Source organism: Lagopus muta, chromosome 1, assembly GCF_023343835.1.
Source record: "Lagopus muta isolate bLagMut1 chromosome 1, bLagMut1 primary, whole genome shotgun sequence".
NCBI classification, from domain to species: Eukaryota; Metazoa; Chordata; class Aves; order Galliformes; family Phasianidae; genus Lagopus; species Lagopus muta.
Window position 1 is genome coordinate 66,214,773 of NC_064433.1, and position 19,106 is coordinate 66,233,878.

At 36.3% G+C, this 19,106-nt stretch overlaps 1 protein-coding gene across 12 annotated transcripts in view; it reads left to right on the top strand.

Annotated features, from left to right (window-relative positions):
• ABCC9 (ATP binding cassette subfamily C member 9) overlaps positions 1–19,106 on the top strand; it is a 71,841-nt gene that overhangs the window by 25,273 nt on the left and 27,462 nt on the right. For 10 of the 12 annotated variants that reach the window (XM_048953212.1, XM_048953202.1, XM_048953231.1 and 7 more), the window contains 11 exons: positions 1,549–1,683; positions 2,849–3,011; positions 3,615–3,655; positions 4,655–4,797; positions 7,416–7,524; positions 8,545–8,655; positions 9,622–9,694; positions 10,777–10,882; positions 14,601–14,639; positions 16,285–16,386; positions 17,677–17,761. In XM_048953212.1, coding sequence (XP_048809169.1) covers positions 1,549–1,683; positions 2,849–3,011; positions 3,615–3,655; positions 4,655–4,797; positions 7,416–7,524; positions 8,545–8,655; positions 9,622–9,694; positions 10,777–10,882; positions 14,601–14,639; positions 16,285–16,386; positions 17,677–17,761 — 1,107 coding nt within the window. The remainder of the gene's footprint in view (positions 1–1,548; positions 1,684–2,848; positions 3,012–3,614; positions 3,656–4,654; positions 4,798–7,415; positions 7,525–8,544; positions 8,656–9,621; positions 9,695–10,776; positions 10,883–14,600; positions 14,640–16,284; positions 16,387–17,676; positions 17,762–19,106) is intronic. The other 2 variants (XM_048953296.1, XM_048953299.1) reach the window with 1 other exon arrangement.

The window sequence follows — 19,106 nt, forward strand, 5'->3', positions numbered from 1 at the left end:
GACCTGGGCTATACAGGGCTCCTGCACTTAAGCTCTATTAATTGTAATGGTTATTTTACAGCTCTGCTTCAACAGTAAAAATAGAAGGAAAATATGCTACTATTTCCTTCTTAAAGTATTATAAAGCTGATGTCAGTGACACTTTTCTTGTTGTAAGATGTCAGAATGCCTGATGAGCTCAACTATCTGCTCTTTGGAAAAAAAGAAAAAAGGAAAAAAAAAAAAAAAAAAAAAAAAAAAGAAGATAAGGAAATAACCGTTGGTAAATAAGGGCTGGATTAGAACCATACTGCTCTTAAAAATAAATAAATAAATAAAAATGAGAGGACTATCCTGTCTTGCCTTATGCAAAGGAAATAAGCTTCAAGGAACGTCCCAAGAAACAGCTACTGTCAAATCTGTCCCCACCTCAGGAAGAACAAGCTATAGCAAATACCAAACTTTTATCTGCACAGCATGCCTAATGACAGTGTAACTGTCCATAGAATGCTGAGGACTGGTTAACCTTAGGAAATATATTGTGCATCTACCAATGTATGGCCTGTTGTCAAGGGCAACAACACATCGTAGGATGAAGCCCACTGTAAGAGTTAAGAGTTGAGATTTAAGCCCAAGTAGAAATGACCTGTAACCTTGTAGTATTCTGCTAAGAAAAAGGTATCTAGGTTCATTAGCTTACGTTGCAGATGCCTGAAAAGCTAAATAATGCTTTCAAAATGTCAAACTCCACTAGTAACTATTTCTGATACTGTCTAACAATATGGACTTCAAGAGAGATCTGACTCAAAGTAGGGAACTAATTCCAAATGTCCTGTTACCACTGAGGATATCTCTGTACTTTGAAGTGGAGCTTTATATAAAAATACTTAATGCTGTAGAACTTGTGTTAACTCTGTCACCAGAATCACAGTAATTGCATCAAAATCACTCCCAAGTGAACCTTTGTGGAAATTGTTCCTATCTTCTTTGTAGAGCTCAGCCAGCATCTTGGTACTTTCCTACAGAACTACGTAGTATTGAAGTAGAAGATCAGGGTTGTGTCACTCCCTGCACGTTTGTGCAGCTCTGTGCTTTGATGCCTGTCTCAGACGCGCCTCTGTCTCCAGTTGAAGAGGACCCAGAGGACAGAAGGCAAAAGTGATTCATGACAGTATTCAAGACCTTTGAATGCTTCCAGAGTGATGTAAGGAGATCTAGTGTAAATAAGACTTGAGGCCAGTGGTTCTGTCAAATGCTTAGGGGCAAGAACCAACCATTTTGATGCTGCTTCAGTTCTGTAGAAATATTGTCCAGAATCAGTACTGACAGGTACTAAAACAAAACATGTAGTTTGTGTTCAAAAATAAATATGTTAATTTTCTTTCTACAATTCAATGTTAATTTCACTTTCTAAATGTGAGCTCCTGAAACAAATTCTCACTTGATTCCTGTGAATCTTTTAGCTTTTTTCTTAGAAGAATATATGCATATATAATATTTGCTATCATTTGGATGTATTGAAATGTACATTTTCTTCCATGCTTCTTTTTTTTTTTTTTTTTTCCATAGATAATAATGGGCGTAATCCTACTTTATAATTTGCTTGGAATCAGTGCTTTGGTTGGTGCTGCTGTAATTGTACTGTTAGCACCAATACAGTACTTCATAGCTACCAAGTTGGCTGAGGCTCAGAAGAGCACACTGGTGAGTAATTTATTCTCGTGGTTCTTCTGATCTGGAAAGGACCTGTTCCCTGTGTTTGTCAGATAAGAATTCAAAAAAGTATGTTGGCCTTGACCTGCCTTCTCTGCAGAGACTGTTTTCTCCCAAATAGCACAGATTTATCTGAGTTCAATTCCATGAAAGGATATTATTCCTGAATTAAAATGTTGTATGTCATGGGATGTTACCAAATAGTACAAATGACAGATAAATTATGGGAGCACATTATTAAAGAATGTGTACAGTCCTCCTCTGAAATGGCTAGAGACTCTATACTCTCACTCCAAGCTTTTGCATTCTCTGAAACTCAGATGACATTGTTTGATTAATATCTATTGTACACTTTTTATCTTCTTGTCTATGTCACCGATTACAAATGTTTTTTAATGCTTTGTCCAATGCTTAACCTTATTCTCACAGTCTTTGAACTTTTTTGATCAACCTTTGATATGTGAGTCTTCAAATATGTAACGATCTTTGTTATCTTAATATTCAGTAAGCAAATTATAGGCAAGTAGGTTTAATTTTCAGTACGCTTCAGTTCTGTTGAGCTGCAATATCAAGAAAGGATTTATCTTCTATACTCTTTCAGAAATAGTCTCAATCTTTCTTTTTGTTTGTTTGTTTGTTTGTTTTTTCTGATTTCTGACTCACAAAATAACTCGGATTATGATTTTACCAAAACATATGAGCAATGTTTTCTGGAGAGGGGCAATTAGCTAGATTAGATAAATATATGAATAAACATCTCACCTACTTTCATGATCATTCTGTATGAATCCCAAAAGGAATCTTCTATCAGCAATTACACGTTTATCTATTCTTATGGCTATTCTTTGAATATCATCAACCTATTCTACCTTCCTGAGTTTCAACTTCTGTCTGAGGGGGTCAGATATTTTACTTCTCTACTTCTAATAGAGTCATTTAATTTCCCCTCTGATTGTAGGTATTTTAATATCTCCAAAGAGCCTGAAATTGCATGTTATTTTACTCAGTGTGACAACTGCCTGTGCAAATTCATAAACAAAATATATATATATATATCTTTAATGAACTTTACAACCAATTAAATGGAAAAAAAGCATTCTCATTAAAACTACAAACCATTATTGATTACTTATCCTTGTTTTCATTTGAAATGAAGGACTATTCTACAGAGAGATTAAAGAAAACCAATGAAATACTAAAAGGCATTAAATTATTAAAGCTGTACGCCTGGGAGCACATATTTTGTAAGAGCGTGGAGGAAACAAGAATGAAGGAACTCACCAGTCTCAAAACCTTTGCACTCCATACATCTCTTTCCAGTAAGTAACTGTTTTTAGCTTTCAGAAATGGATTCTCCATGTCGGCATTCCTTCTGACTTCAGCTAAAACAAGACATAACTGTGCCTATGACATTTTTTGAATGGGGAACATGCTTGAAACAAAATATATGATAAATATGTAGCATAGAAACTTGACAATATATCATTTTCATTTCTTTAGAAAGTTTTTTGTCACCTTAATTATGGCATTACAAATTGTAATAAAATCAGAAACTCAGATTACAGATTAGCAGATTACAGATTAGCAAAGATAAATAATTGTCAGATAGAAATTGTATTTCCTGTACTGAGGAAGAGCTGATAGGTGATTTAGTTTTGTGACATAACAATTATGCACATAAAACTTTTTATCCTAATTCACTGAAGTATACAAAGGAAATAATTATTTGGCTTGTTCATTTGTGTGTTAAAGATTTCTCTCTGTCATGGAAGGCAGTTTCTTCCTGCAGAAGGATTTTCATTTTTGGCATTTTAAGTATTTGAATTGGAAATAGACAGATTTTTCTTGTGTCATAGAACTAATTGTATGGCTATTTTATATATGTCATGTAAATCTGATGCTTATTCTTTTTCCATTCCTAGTTTTTATGAATGCAGCCATACCAATAGCAGCTGTTCTTGCAGTAAGAATTTTTCTTTTCACTTTTCTTTAAAAAGGGGGAGAGAAAAAGAGAGGGGAGGAAATAAAAAGACACTACTGCCACTGCAGGACCATTGTTACTGTTAATAAAACCAGCAGAAGAGTGCACCCACTGGCTGGAGGGTAGCGTTATTAGAAATGCCCATTCCAATGTACTGGTATTTCATCAGTTGGGATTTGGGTTCATAAACTAACTAACTAAAGACTAATGGAAATATAAGCTTTAATTGACAGAAAGAAAAAAAAAAAGAAAAAAAAAAAAAAGACCAGCTCAACATAATTGTATCAATTTGAAAGAAAACCTGTTTTTAGAAGCTCTCATTTTGAAGATTTTTAAGGTGGCTTTACTTTCCTGCTGTCTAACCATGAAAATCGTTCCTGTTACGAAGTGTATTGTAAGCCACCATTTCAGTATTCACGAAAGCATACTATGGATTTTAAGATGAAATAAATTTTTGATTGTACTCCGGCCATTTAAATCTCAATCTAACAAACTAGAGGGAGTACCGCCTGCTGTTCAGTAAGAATTCTTCATAAACCAAACTCTGAGGGCATTCCTCAGGTTGTGTTGGTGATATTTACCAGGATTGAGTGAAATATATCTATGGTGCTGTAACTGTGGGGAAAAAACCACAACATTTAGTACATTTCTACTGATTTGTCTGCATTGTATGCTTCCTCAAAACACTGAAATCAATTACAAAACTTCACAGTACTTAACGGTTTGACTTCACAAAGCTGAATGCTTTTATTTTATTAAGAGTTTTTTTTCATTTGCAAATGTCTGAGTCACTTGAAATCACTGGCAAGCTTTCTGAATCTTTTTTATTGTAACAGGAGTCACTTTTCCCTTCAATTTTCTGGAATTATGTCAGAGATATGCAGTTATTGGCCTTATTTAAGCAAAACATTTCCTTGCTTTCTTTACCCATCTTATTCAAGAGTCTTTATACATAATTTCCTGTTTCTTCTGACGTGACAGACTTTTGTGACTTATGCATACGCCACTGACAAGCCTCTGCAGCCTGCCCAGGCCTTTGCATCACTGTCGTTGTTCCACATCCTGGTCACACCATTGTTTCTGCTTTCCACTGTGGTTCGTTTTGCAGTCAAGGCTATCATAAGGTAAGTGGTCCCAGCTTACTGTATAAATAGTTTCTCTTGAATATCTACATTCAGTAATATAACAAGGAAGGTGTTACAGAAAAGGTTTTTTCTACTTGCTCACCTGGAACAGGGTTTAAAGGTGAGACTCACAATGTCCGTTGACAATATCTGAGAGAAAACAACAACAGTTTCTCTTCATTGAATGATACAGAGACAACTGAATGTTCTGTTCCTTTTATAATCCCCCAAATTTGGATGTCTAGATTCAGAGCCACACTGTTCTCTCTTGGGATGAAGATGCTTCCCTTCTCACATAGTGCTTCTATGGGCTATAGCCAACACAGAAGAAGATTAGAGAGGCTGATCTGAGCTGTCCCACAAGATTTGCCCTGGTGGTGCAGGGAAGAGCAACAGGCTAAACTTGACCTCCCCACAAAACGCATGGTGCTTTGAGTAAGAATTCAGTATTGACATACCTCTATTGTCCAACAGTAGCATGGATTCTCTTTGACAGGAAGGTGGTTGGAGGAACATTAGGTGCTGAAGGACTAAGTACACAAGAGAAACAGCACTACAGGTCTTTTTCTTATAAAGGAAATTCTGTTTTCTCCTGAATGGCAGTAGAGAGGTGCAGTAGAGGAAGGATGGCAAGGCAGACATTTGGGAGTTTAGTTGCTGAGTGCAAGAGATCTGCATGGCAGGACAGCGAAGATACTGGCACAAAGTGGAAAAGATTTCAAAAAAAGAAAAAGGGACTCATAAAATATGTTGCTTCATCAGAAGCATGTATGTGCCAGGCATTTGCTTCTGCAAATAACTTGACAAAACAGATTCTTGGTTATAGACCACTTAATATCGAGGGACCATATTTGTAGTAAGACAAATTTCAGACCTTCACTTATTGCATCAGAGGATGCAATATTCATGGTTATGTATGTAAATACTGTATGGAAGTAGTCATGGTTATGGGGCATTTTTGTAGACACTGCCAAGCTGTCCCAAGAGTAGAATCTGACACCTGATTAGCAGTAACGTGTCAGATGCCAAGCACTAGCATGACATGAAGATCATACTAGTCTTCCCAACATTTCCTTGGAATAGTAGTCAAGGGGACTTCAAGCTTCGTAGCTGTAATTTACCAGCACCACATTCACTCATTAAATAAAAAAAAACCAAATATTATTTATCAAAGCAGCAGGGGAATCATGTGAGAGATTTTCTCTATGCTGAAAATGATTTCTGCCTAGTGGAAAATACCAGCTCTCCCTTATAAATCATACTAGCCTCTACATCTTTGCACTACATTTAGCATAGCCTTGATGTCAAAATTGTGCTGACGTTTTCCTTATCACTGCTGGCCATCCCTCAGAACGTTACTTAATACCATATTTGCCTAAATAAACTCCAGCTTTTGACAGCCTTCTTTCCTGTAATCTTTCTCCCATGAGCATCACATCCTCCAAGTGAGGAATGAAGAATGTCCACCATCAATCAAATATATAACTATGCACTCATTTGTGTTCTAATTAAGCCCTAATATTTTGGTCCAAATTTCCATTTCATTTTAAAGAGTACTTCCAGTAACATGAAAGCTTTTGTACCTGTCCTCATTCAAACACAAAGTAATGATTGTTGTGTTGTTAGGGTGATGATCAGTGTGAGGTTTCTTTTCTACTTGAAGAGAAATTCTTGCTTGACACAGATATCCTTGCAAAAGACTGAAATACTATTACAGTAGTTAGACATCTAAGTTTTCTTTTTCAAAACAGAAGATATGAACAGCTATAATGGCAAGATGAAATAATGAATGTGTCTCCATAGCTTAAACAGCTATTGATAATTTCATGCAGAATAAACATACAGGCCTTGCAACAGGTCTACTTTCCCATTTTCATATTAATATTCAAATTGTTGATCTAAAGCCATATGTTCTCCTGCTTTCTCCTGCACCTTGATTTTAGTTTTTGCAAAGTGACATGATTTCACCATGGTAGGTGATTTCTTATATTGATCCCTTCTTCAGAATGATAGAGCCCTATACTTAGGGCTTACTTAAAGAAAATGGGACAGAAGGAGAATTATGTCCTTCTATGATGAAGAGTGCATTGAACATATGTGCTTTATTTCCCATGAAAGAGTTTTATGAAGTAGATTGAGAGAACTCTTGCTGTGCTGCTCTGAGGCTGGCTATGGCTGTGCAGTTTTGTGCATTATCCAGTCTTGTTAGAATGCTGTTTATGCCAAAGTTGTATTCAGGATGCACCTACTGCATTTGCATTTTCAGAGGATGTAGGCAAGTAAATTACTTTATGTAAGTCCTGTGTGTAGACATGGAAGAAGTACAGCAGAGAAAAATCTGCTGAGATGGAAATAATTCCCACAGAGCTTAAGCAGAAATCATATGACTTTAGATCTCCTCTTCAATTCCAGCTCCCGTACAGTGTTTAGTTATTTTCACGTGTCCTTTACTGCATATATAATTTTTCACTTGGGTAACAGATGGTCCAAAAGGCAAAGGAATGTATCCTGCAAACTTTTCTTGGAATACTTTTGGGTGTATCCTGCTGTCTGGGCTGGAAATGTACCCTTAGTATCTTGGGCTTATTTAACCATCCTGTGTTTGCTTTTTTTTTAAGTGTACAGAAGCTGAATGAGTTTCTCCTCAGTGATGAGATTGGAGATGACAGCTGGAGAGGTGGGGACAATTCTGTAGCTTATGAATCCTGTAAGAAGCACACAGGACTTGTAAGTTCTGTTTTTTGACAATGAATTTCAAACAGAGAGGCCTCAGAGCCCAGTGTGAGGCAAATGCCCTATTGATAGTGCTCAGGGGCTTGGGGTTCTTGCTTGATACTGTTCTTGACCAGTTTTGCCTCTTCTGTTTAGGGACTTGTGTTTCTATGGCATGAAGAGTCCTCAAATACATTGAAGCTCTACTGAATTGCCAATAGTAATAAAAATACCAGAACACACCAACAAACTTATGTGGGGATGATTCAGCCTTCTTAGTTTTCAAAATTAGTTCAGGTGCATTTTGTATAGTTATGGGGATTGTAGTGTATATTGTCAGTACAATCTCAGTCAGTACTTTGGATATTTTTAAGTAAGAACAATTCTTGCCTTGGGAAATGCAGAACTGGAGATCAAAAAAAACAACAGTAAAGTTTGTGGAATAGAAATTCATTCCATAATGCTGTTTCTAGATGTGCTAAACACAAGTGAATTTGAGTAAAATTTGAGGAATCATTTTAGCCAGAAACCAACTAGCCAACCTAAATACATAAATAAAATAGGCATTAAAAAAAACACCCACAAAATTTGGGAAAACACTTCAAATTTTTTCTAAAGCTAGCGAACTCAACTGTTTAAAACTGTATGTAATGATGTAATTTGAGATGTGACTAGAACTTGACAAAAGCAACCAAGAGCTAAGATGGTAGATCTACATGTCATTACACTTTTACTGATACAGCTTTGTTTGAAGCTACCTCAGGTAGGGCAGACCTACCTAGTGCTTTGAAGAGGCTGAGAGAGCTGAAATGTGAGATGGTTATGCATGGGAAAACAGCATGAAAAGATCAATTCCTGTGCTTCAGTTAAAAATATTTAAAATTTTGCAGTATTTACATGATAGATATTGAAAAGCATTTTCTTTTTGTGACCAAGAGTGTTGGGAGAAATGGGAACAGATTCTCTTTTTGCTAAGAAACCAAATGCTGTCCTTTCTTGCAAATTCCAACTTTTTTCTTTGGCTTCACTATGTAGCACACCAAGGCCATCAACAGGAGGCAGCCCTTAAGGTATCAGCTTGAAAACTATGAACAGTCATCAAGAAGGCAAACACGCCCTGTGGAGACAGATGACATCGCAATCAAGGTGGTCTGAAAACATCAATACAAACTTTACAAACACCAGATTCTTCTGCTCAGTCCTACAGCAGTACCAGAGAGAGTGCAATTGCTGCTGCTTTTCCAAAGAAAAATTGTCCAATCCAAGAGCAAGCCAAAAACCCCTAAATAAATTAGCACTTTAAACAAAAATGAAGTGAGAAGACTTCAGACCAACTCTTTCTACTGCTTCCTTATCTTCTTGGGAATAACAGGCAACATGAGTCTAAAGGAACAAAAACTAGAGAATCTATATGCAGAAATTAAGAGATTGTTTAGAGTTTCCCTTCTTATACTTCTATTTCGCTCATAGAATCAAGATCAAAACTTTTATGTCATTTTCTGTCATTTGTTATGACACGTAATTTACCATTACATTATTTTAAGTCATTTTGGACAGTTTTTTCCCATACATGTCCTTGTTTTCTATGCGAATAATGCTTCTTACCTCTGTTAACTCCAAAGGACATATGCACACAAAAACAAAACAAAACAAACAAACAAAATCAGCAGGTGTGTCCAGCATAAACCTTGAGAATATTCAGTTAGTGCTTTAGGAATCCATTCAGAATAGGCCATAATATCACAGTGTGCAGAATGACACGTTGCTTGATAAGCTATGGTATTTAGACCGTCACCTGTGAGATCCTATTATCTTTATTTTATTGTTTAATCTTTTACTTGACAAAATGAAAATGTCTAGCATAACAAAGTTGAACTCAAGAATACTACCTTATTGCAGTTCATACTGTATGTAATTTACGTGTATAGCTTCTTATATTCCTAATTTTGGCTGCCTTTGCTCACCTATCTTGCATTTTTTTGCATGTGTTTGAGCATATGTCATCATACCCCTAAGGCCTATGTTTATTAACATATTTTAAATCCAAACTAGACATTCTATTTTTCACTTCTCACATTTTTCTATGTCTGATACGTGACAATTTCTTTGTAGGTGACCAACGGATACTTTTCATGGGGAAGTGGTTTGGCTACCTTGTCCAATATAAATATCAGAATCCCAACAGGTAGTATAAAAGCACATCTTAAATATGAAATACATAACAGCAGAATGCTACTAATTCAATTTCTTAACATTACTACAAGCAATAAAACACTTTTTAAAAGAAAAAAAAATGAAAATCAAATGTTATACAAGGTTATAAACTATATTGGGTGTATAACTTTATCATTAACCTAGAATGCTTTTAATGATAAAAAAATCACATATTTTTGTATAATTTTATTGTTAATATTATATTTATAAGAACAGAAAGATCATAAACATTAAGAATAAATTTTAAAATGATAGTTGCAGAAAATGACATTATTATTTTGAATAAAATAGTCAAAAAAAAAAAAAAAAAAAAAAAGAGAGAGAGAAAGAGAGAATTGTAGATTCATTCAGGTCACGAGTACATCTAGTCCAGGATTTTGGTCAAAGCAGCAGGCAAAAGTTAGTGCACAAGGATACAGCAGTCAACTAGTATACTTTTCCTGCCTTTCTTCAATATTACAGTTTCCCACTCTAGAACTATTTTCATCTCAGTGCATTCCTTGACCTTCATGCCGTGATCTGTCAAGGAGTCTTTAATGAATTTATCTTTCAAGTTGTTCAGTTTGCCCCTTGTAAGGTTAGTGCCTCCACAATATTTTTTGGCTAGGAATTCCACATATTTACAGATTTGTTTCGGGAGACCTACATAGCAAGTGTGAAAACTATTATTTTTTATTTTGATGATGGTGGTGATGGTGAATGCTGTAAAATTCCTAATGCCACTGTAGGAAAGAACTGCAGGTAGGAAAGCAGAGCTGGGAAGAAGGAATAGTACAGCAAAGCAGAAAAAATAGAGGATCTTTCAGTTGCAGATTGTATGTGTCCAAACAATATTCTCATCCTTTTAGAGCTCAGTGTGTACTTGTATTTTCCATTAAAGTATATATCACAGATGAATTGATGCAATGTTGCCAGGTTACACAGTGGATGCTAACAATCTCATGTGCTGTAGAATTGGATCTAGCTATGTCTTGTAGACTTGAGAAGAATTGATTTTTTTCCTGTTCTATTGTAGTTGTTTTTTTTTTAAATTTTTTTTTATCATTATCATAGGTCAGATGACAATGATTGTGGGTCAAGTTGGCTGTGGCAAGTCCTCACTTCTCCTTGCTATATTAGGAGAGATGCAGACCCTGGAAGGAAAAGTTCACTGGAGCAAGTATGTATTATATAACTACTAATTGTTTGTTTTCAGTAAAGGAGAAGTTGGATTTTGCTGTGAGAAATGTAAATTTCATGTCTCAGAACTGCTTGTTAAAGAAATATCTATTTACATTACCTAGATCTTTTCCAAAAAACATCATCAGCAAACTCATGCTTTTTGTTGCTGTTTTGTTCATGGCTTAGAGCAGGTAGAGCAAAGTCAGAGCAGATAAAGTAGGGTGCCTTAGGAAGAGAAATAATCTAATCTGGTAATTAATATCTAGTATACTAGCCCTAGCAGGTGACCTGAGTAGAAAGAATATTTTACATAGAAAGAACAGAAAATTATCCAATCACCTTCTGTGATGGGAGTCAGCTCTAATTTACAGTAGTCATTATATGTGAATCTTGTTCACATCAAGATTGCAAAATCTTGTTGCAAAAAAACATGAAGTAAGAACAATAAGGTGCAATTCATATCTGTTGTGTTTCATCAGAAGTGTTTGTTGTCTAGTAACACTTTACATAATATTTTCAATGCAAGTTGTGCAAATAATGAGATTCTTCAAGAAGCATTGGAGGGATGGTAGAGTTAACCAATGTGAAAGGAAAACTGATGCTCTGATTTGGATTCCTACCTAGATTGTTAAATCAGCTTTGTTATGCTGCAACTGTACATAAGTAAGGGAATTACAGGTTGGAGCTTCTTTAGTTGAGAGGTATTATTTGGTGTACTGTATAGGAAAGGCTTACTTTACCACTTTGCTAGCTGAAGGAAAAAAAAGGATTAAATAATAAAATGTGAGGAATGCTGTCTCCCCTTCCTGATATCTGCCCAAGCCTCTCCTGTTTAATTCAGTGCTACTTTTTACAGTATGCACACAGAAAGCAGACTGAGGGTGCTAAATACTAAAGAGCAAAGGTTCTGAAAAAGTTATTGCTGAGGAGGGAATTGTGGATGGAGTCAGGCCTCTGGTTCTACATAGATTCAGAGTCAATGAATGAAAACTATGGGAGACAGCAACCTCCTTTCCAGCATAGTCTAGACAGAGGTTATTGTAGAGATGTGTTGTAACCCCAAGACTTTTTCTCTGGTTTTAAAGATCAGTTCTGTTTCCTTGAATCTACCAAGCCAAACTCTTCCTAAATAGCTCTTTCAGTTGAAAGGATGAATTTTGTCACAGAGACCGATATTATTTTTGCCCATATTGAAGTAAGTAACCTGCGTCATTATCTTTTTTCTTACAGCAATGTTGAAAGCTGGATATTTTTGCTTTCCTGTGTTAGCATGCATGCCATTTTCTTGTTCTCTAGCCATATTTCACTGTCAGCTATTCTAAACATATGATCTCACTGGAGTAATAGGTATAGTTGGAGCCAAGGCAAGACTAACTTCAGTGCAGACACATGTAAATTTCAGCTTTGATGGAAAAAAGAATATGTGACTTGCCATGGTTAATTTCTTTGAGATACATCATGGAAACACTGACCTCACAATGAGGTGGATTTTTTTCCTGTGTAAGTTAAGAAAAAAAGAAATCAGAAGAGCATACATAACAATTATTCCCACAACTGTTTTTTAATATGTGTTTGAGAGACGCAGATCAATTCCTATGGAAGGATATGAAATCTTAGATCAAAGAAATAGAGCAGTGTTTGAAAGATATGCATAAGGAATATGAAATAATGTTGAAGCTTCACAGTGTTCAAGAGGGTAGGATCATAGCATCAGTCTGCACACAACCAAATGAGTAACTCAAGTCTTTGCAAGCATCTCAAGCCTTACCAAGTATCTTTTTCATTGAAAACTATGACTTGGTACTGTGTCATAGCTGATGCAAGCATGGTTTTTGCTGATAATTTCAGACTGCCTGACAGGGAGATTAATACCTCAGTTATTTACCTGAGTAAGTGGACCCTATACCTTACAAAACCATAATAAAGATCCTATTTACTTCCTTAGATCCTTCTCCATGTGATTCAACATGCATGAATAATGTATCTATTGATCCAGGTAGGAAGTGCAGTCTAGGTGAATTCAGGTGTAACAATACAGTATAGTAATGATGTATCAGACTTCAGCCGCTGTTAATCCTGGAGCAATCCTGCAATACATTACTGTGAAAGTCCATCATGAGGCTTGAATGCTCTGTTGCCATCTGAACATATGGCAAACATAATACTGGTAAGGGATTGTAAGGGTTTTGTAGGGACTGTGCCCATTTTTTCTTAAATTTTACTTCTGAAGTCATCCCCAATGCATTCATGAAAGCATTATCCCTTTCCTTCTCCACTATTTTAATGCACTATTGTAAGTATAAAAGTCTGTGCTTTTTTAATAGAGGAAGTTTAGGTTTTCTTTTTTGTTTGGCTTGACCTAATTTCTGATCTCTCTTTATTCTCTCATTAGTCTTCATCTTTTGCTTCCCTTTAACTTTTTTTCCACTGTAGAGAAGGTGGGAAACTTCTATCATAAAAAACCAACTTTTATGAAGCAATATCTGTTTTGTGTTTCCTTTTGTGTCTCTCTGACTCTTCTGAGATAATCAGCAGGGCTAATCTAACATATTTTGTGGCAGTTGGTGCATGAAGAAAACACAGTGATTGCACACTTAAAGAAGCCTAAATTATCAAAGTTCTTAGAGAGCTGATGTGCAGCACATGAAGCAACGTGTGTCAGTTCTGGCACTTTGGGAAGATGCTTTACTGTGTGAGTCTGTCACAATAAGGCTAGAATTAGAATTTTTCTGCCCTCTACAAGACTTGGATCCTCTGTTTATAAGTGCAGCTGCAGTTATGGCATTCCAGCAGGCTAGCAGACATTTCCGTTGCAGTAGCAAAGTATTTCATGTGGAGGGTTTGTAGATTTGGGAAGAGAGGATTTGTTTGTTTTGCTCATTCAGTAGTTTGTTTTAAGTGAGACAAATAACACAACAGTATCATTTTCTTAGTCCTTTCTCTCTCTAGCCAATTTCCATTCACCTGGCATAAACTTACTCTTTAAGGATTTGCAGTTGCAGCGATGTGCCATCATTCCCAGCAGCAAGCATCTTTGCTGGTCTAGAACTCTTTTGGCTGGCATTCCATGCCCTTGACACCATTAATAAGTCAATTAATGGGCACAGAACACTGCAAAATCATTCATCAGATCCTTAAGAAATAGAGGCTGACTTCTTAAGAAAAGTCTAGGTGCTGCAGTGCTGTGTGGAGCTTGATGCAGTCTCTCTGCTACAAACCAGTTCAAAATTAGTGTTGGTTCAAAAGCAAAAACGTGTCACGTGCACCCTGCAGAATTTTATCTGCAGAACTTCTCTTTGGTCCAGAAGAAATCTGACATTAGAGTTGTTGCCAGCTTCCACGGGTCATTGGTGGAACAGTATGGAGGAACTAGTTTATTGCTTGTCAACCTTTCATATGCGTACGCAACATTAACAATGTCAGTTTGAACAGGCTGTAAGACACGTTTTTCATTTTTAATGTGTTTTCTAACAACATAGCTCGCCTGTTAAACCACTATGCACAATAGATATAAAGCTGTAGTACTTCCAAAACCTCTATGCCTTTGATTGAACCATGTTTATTTTCTCTTTAGAAGAAGAAAACACACATACATAAAAACTGATATTTTATTCTTAAAATTTGTACTTAACTAAGTTCCCCTGTATATAAAACTTGCACAGTAAGCTAGTCTTGGTGTTTTCTGCTTACTAAATGTCATTTGCCATAACTTGCAGTGTAAATGAAACTGAGCCTTCTTCTGAAGCATCCAGAAGGTATTATCTCTGTTTTTAGTGTGTCATAATGCGCTCATTTTTCAGAATTTCCTCAAACCTTCATCTTTGTACCCTCCAGCCATCTCTGTTTCCTTCCTGTTGATAATCATTTATTACAGAAATAACTGGCAAATTGTGCTAAATCCGGTGGATCCCGATCTTTCCCAGCCACTGTACCACTACCTCAGTCTGAAGTCCAGCACTTCAGAAAGGCCAAAGTCTTGCTTGAAAGACATTGAGCACTTCCAGCTCTTATTCAACATCACTGTGAGTTCACTGTGCTCCATAACTCACAAGATAAGGCCTCAAGATACAAGTCATCATTATGTGTACCCTCCCATGTGGGCATGTCTTCTGTTCAGCACTGGGTTTTGTGCTGCTGCTAACCCAGTTTGACAGCTGTGTGACAAAGCAAGGCACACGGTGTGCAAAGGGAGCTGGCTGTGGTCTACCTGAAATTAGCCTGTGATTCCAGCCCTGCTTTCTGTGAGATGGCCTGCAGGTTTAAAAGAAGGGCAAGCTAAATCAGTGATAAACAAGTAGTGGCACAGGTAGCTGTGGTTGGGACCCACACCATTATTTGATATCTGACTGTCCTAAGGACATATTTCATGCTAGTCCATATTGAATGCCTATGAACTGCTAAAATTTTGGGAACTACTGACTGTTTCTAACCAGCTATTACTCATACCCTAGCACCCTCTCTCTCAACAGCAAATCCTAGACACTTACATTCAAGGATACATCAAATATTTGGTCTGAAGCAATACAAAGAAAGATAAGTGTTTAGATTTACAAGCCATTAACAGTGCTTCCTCACACATCTCAGCATATCAAAAGAATGTCTAGTATTCACAAAATTTTTAGCCACAGTACATAGGCAAAACAGACAGAAATAAAGAATATTCATATTCTTACATATTTTATGAGGCTTTTAAACACAATGAAAAGTAAGTCTATTAAGTTCTTGGGATACTGTAATTGTAGAAACACAGAATCATTAAGGTTGGAAAAGACCACTAACATAATCAAGTCCAATCATCAGCCCAATGATTCCAATCATGCCTAATGATTCCTTCCAAGAACATATTGAACTGTCTTCTCTACCAGTACCATGTCAGTCACTGAGCAACTAACAGACTTAGAGGAAAAAATATTACCTGAAAAAAATCTGTATTTCATATGCACAGCCTGGTACAATAATCTAAAACTTCAGAAAGCAGTGAGTCAAGTATACTGATTACATCTGAACAATGCCTTTTCATTACCTATTCTAACGTTGGAGGAAAAGAAAGAAATAATCTCTTTTCTTTTTTTTTTTTTTTGTGATAATTTAATTATTCTGAATATTTGTAATCCTCTTTTGGATTGAAACTGCGTTTACTCAATTGAGGTAGGTATCAGCCATGTGTAGTAGAATAAAGTACATGGGATAACATAGGATACAGACTGTGCCACTAGGGGAGAGAGTGGGTGCTGCCCTAACAAAAGCATCTCATTTGCAGTTCTTCCCTTCACTTCTGTAACAATTGCTTTGTCTATGTGTTTCTCTGTATTTTTTATGAACACTTATTATTTCCTGATTCTCAGACACTTCATAATGTGGGTGCTCTGCTTTTTGCTAATGCTCTTTATTTATCTACAGTAAAAACAGATACTCAGTGGCTTATGCAGCTCAGAAGCCATGGCTATTGAATGCAACAGTGGAGGAAAACATTATCTTTGGGAGTCCATTTAATAAACAGAGGTAAATATCAATCCAGTCACAGAAAAAAAACAAACAAACAATAAACTCTGAGTGCTCCTTTTAAGGGGTTTTGGCTTCTCCTTCTGGCAGTGCGTATCTAAGATGTGTGTGAGGAATCACATGGCAGAAGTCATTCTCGTGGATACAGCAGAAGACATATGTACATTTTTCAAGTAGCTAAACTTAGGTGTTTTTAGAATCATTGAATCATAGAATCCTTAGAGTTGGAAGGGATCTCTGAAGGCCATCTAGTTCAACTTCCCTGCAATGAACAGGGACACCAGAGCTAGATCAGGTTGTCCAGGGCCTTATCCAGCCTTGCCTTTTTTTTTTTTTTAATGGAGCTTGAGGTTGCCAAAGGCATGTTTCCAGGGAGTTTATGTCCTTATCCTGCTGTGATCAGCTTGATGGAGCACTCACTTCACAAAAACAGTGCACAAATGCAGATAGGGTGCCTCCAGGAAATAACCTTAATTCTTCCTATAGAAAGAAGTACAGGAGAAGGGAATGTAAAAGCTGAGGTGTGGTTTCTGTTCTGCCTGACGAGTACTTGTGTCTTATGTCCTTCCAAAAAGGCCAGCTAACAAATGCAGTGGAAAAAATGACTTCAGTAAAACAAAAGCAATACTCGCTTTGTTTTAAGTTCTTAAAAATACATTTCATTCCTCTCAGTGTTTTCTTTGATAAGCTGCTTGGTTCCATTCCCATTTATGAAAGTTAAGAAACATCTCAAAATCCGAATAAGCTTCCAAAATGTCAGGGACTAGATTCTTCAGCTAGTTCATCAGCCTAACTTCATTCATATCAAAGGGGCAAAGCTGAATTACACCACTCAAATATTCTGATCTCAGACCTGATTCTGACCTGAGCCTAGCAACTTCACAACAAATTTCGAATATTTCTGAGTGGTTTTCTGATTCTGGAAAGATCAGAAGCACTGTAAGGATCCTCTGCCCTTTAATATCACACTGAAGCAAATGAAAAGGGGAAGAAAAATAACTCACTGAAAAATGCCTTCAAATACTCCAGAGTCCAACAAAACTGCTCAGTGGTGAGGAAGAACATAGTCAGTAATTGAGGTAACTGAATCTTTAAACAGCAAACTTGCCGATAAAGATCTCCAATAAATATGCATGTTAATTTTTACAGTGTTTTTGACTTACTTATTTTTGCAATTATCCAAATATCACAGAGCCATAGTAACTTAGCAGGAAATTTGAGTTGGAGGGTTTTTGTGTTAATGAAGTAAGTGGCTGGTTAAATAATGTAATGATCATATTGGTTTTATAGGTACAAAGCTGTTACAGATGCGTGTTCTCTGCAGCCTGACATTGACTTACTACCATTTGGTGATCAGACAGAAATTGGAGAAAGGGTAAATAACCTGAAGGCTTTCATATTTGCTTAGTCTGTGTTAAGAAGAGTCTCCCTGATGCTACTCATCTGTTCTGTGTTACACTGTCTGTACAGTGGTCTCGGAGTCGTGACACTGAGAAAGGTGTTATGGCACTAGACAATATTGTTTTGTAATCACTTATCTGGAGAGGACAGATGTAAATTTAAACAATGTCTTTTGTTTAAGAGATCATATTTTGCCTCCATATTTTGCATATATTGCTTTTTGTTGTGCCACGGAATGACTACACTGCATGTTTTAATACGCTGTGGAAAGCAGAGATCCTCAAGGGAATAGGTTTGTGCAGATTTTATAAGAAAATTGGGAAAGATTTATACTGGAGTTATTTCAGTGTGTTTATTGTTCACTGTGTAACAAACCTACATCTCTAGCCATCAGTAACAGAATAAATAGACTTTGAAATGAGGGGGGAAATGGCCTTTTATAGTGTGTTTGTATAGCAGAGTGCTGCTGCTGTAAGACCACATGAAATTTATACTCTGGTTTTGGTTCTACAGAAAAATAGGGTTACTTGGCACTGATCTTAAGTCAGAAGGGCTGTATTCCCAAAATCTTGGCAAGCCCATATCAACTGTAGTCTGAATATGTGTGAATGAGTTTATTTTAAAAAGCTAATTCTGGTATCCCAACAATGTATACATGGCCATATAAAGCTTGATTGAACATCATTTATTAAATACTTGAGCATCTAGACATGACTGAGTCCTGTACACCTACAGCACAGGTCTCAGTACAAAAACTTGTGAGTTTACTAACAGCTCAGGGTTGTGCATGACTGGTAGGTATTTCATCCTTGAACTACAGGGTAGACATGCTTGAAGCAAAAGTGCCATTTTAATGGTTGAGAAACTCTTGAAAAACAGAGAAAAAAAATCTTAGTGTGCTCCTTTTAAATAGCTGCACTTTGATTTTTATTTTTTTGACATTTAAAACAACATTTTGAAAGTCTTTTTTCCTTTTTCAGTTGTCTCCAAGGGGAAATTTTGATCACAGTCTCTCAAGTTTTGCTTGCAGAATTTGATGCTAGCACCAGTTGGATTTCGCAATCTAAGAAGCATACTGTGCTTAGAGAAGTTCTTCATAACTCATATTACTTATACTATTAACTATCCAAGATTAGTTGATTAATAGTCATTTTTTCTTTGACTTTTATGAGAGGATTATGTTTGTTTATCAATAGGATTAGCAATTTAACTCACCAATTGATTTTTATTGGAATTGTATAATTGTTAAAAACTCACATTTTCTAATTTCTGTCATAATGTTTACTCACAGTTGTGTATTTCTGATCTATTGCATCATT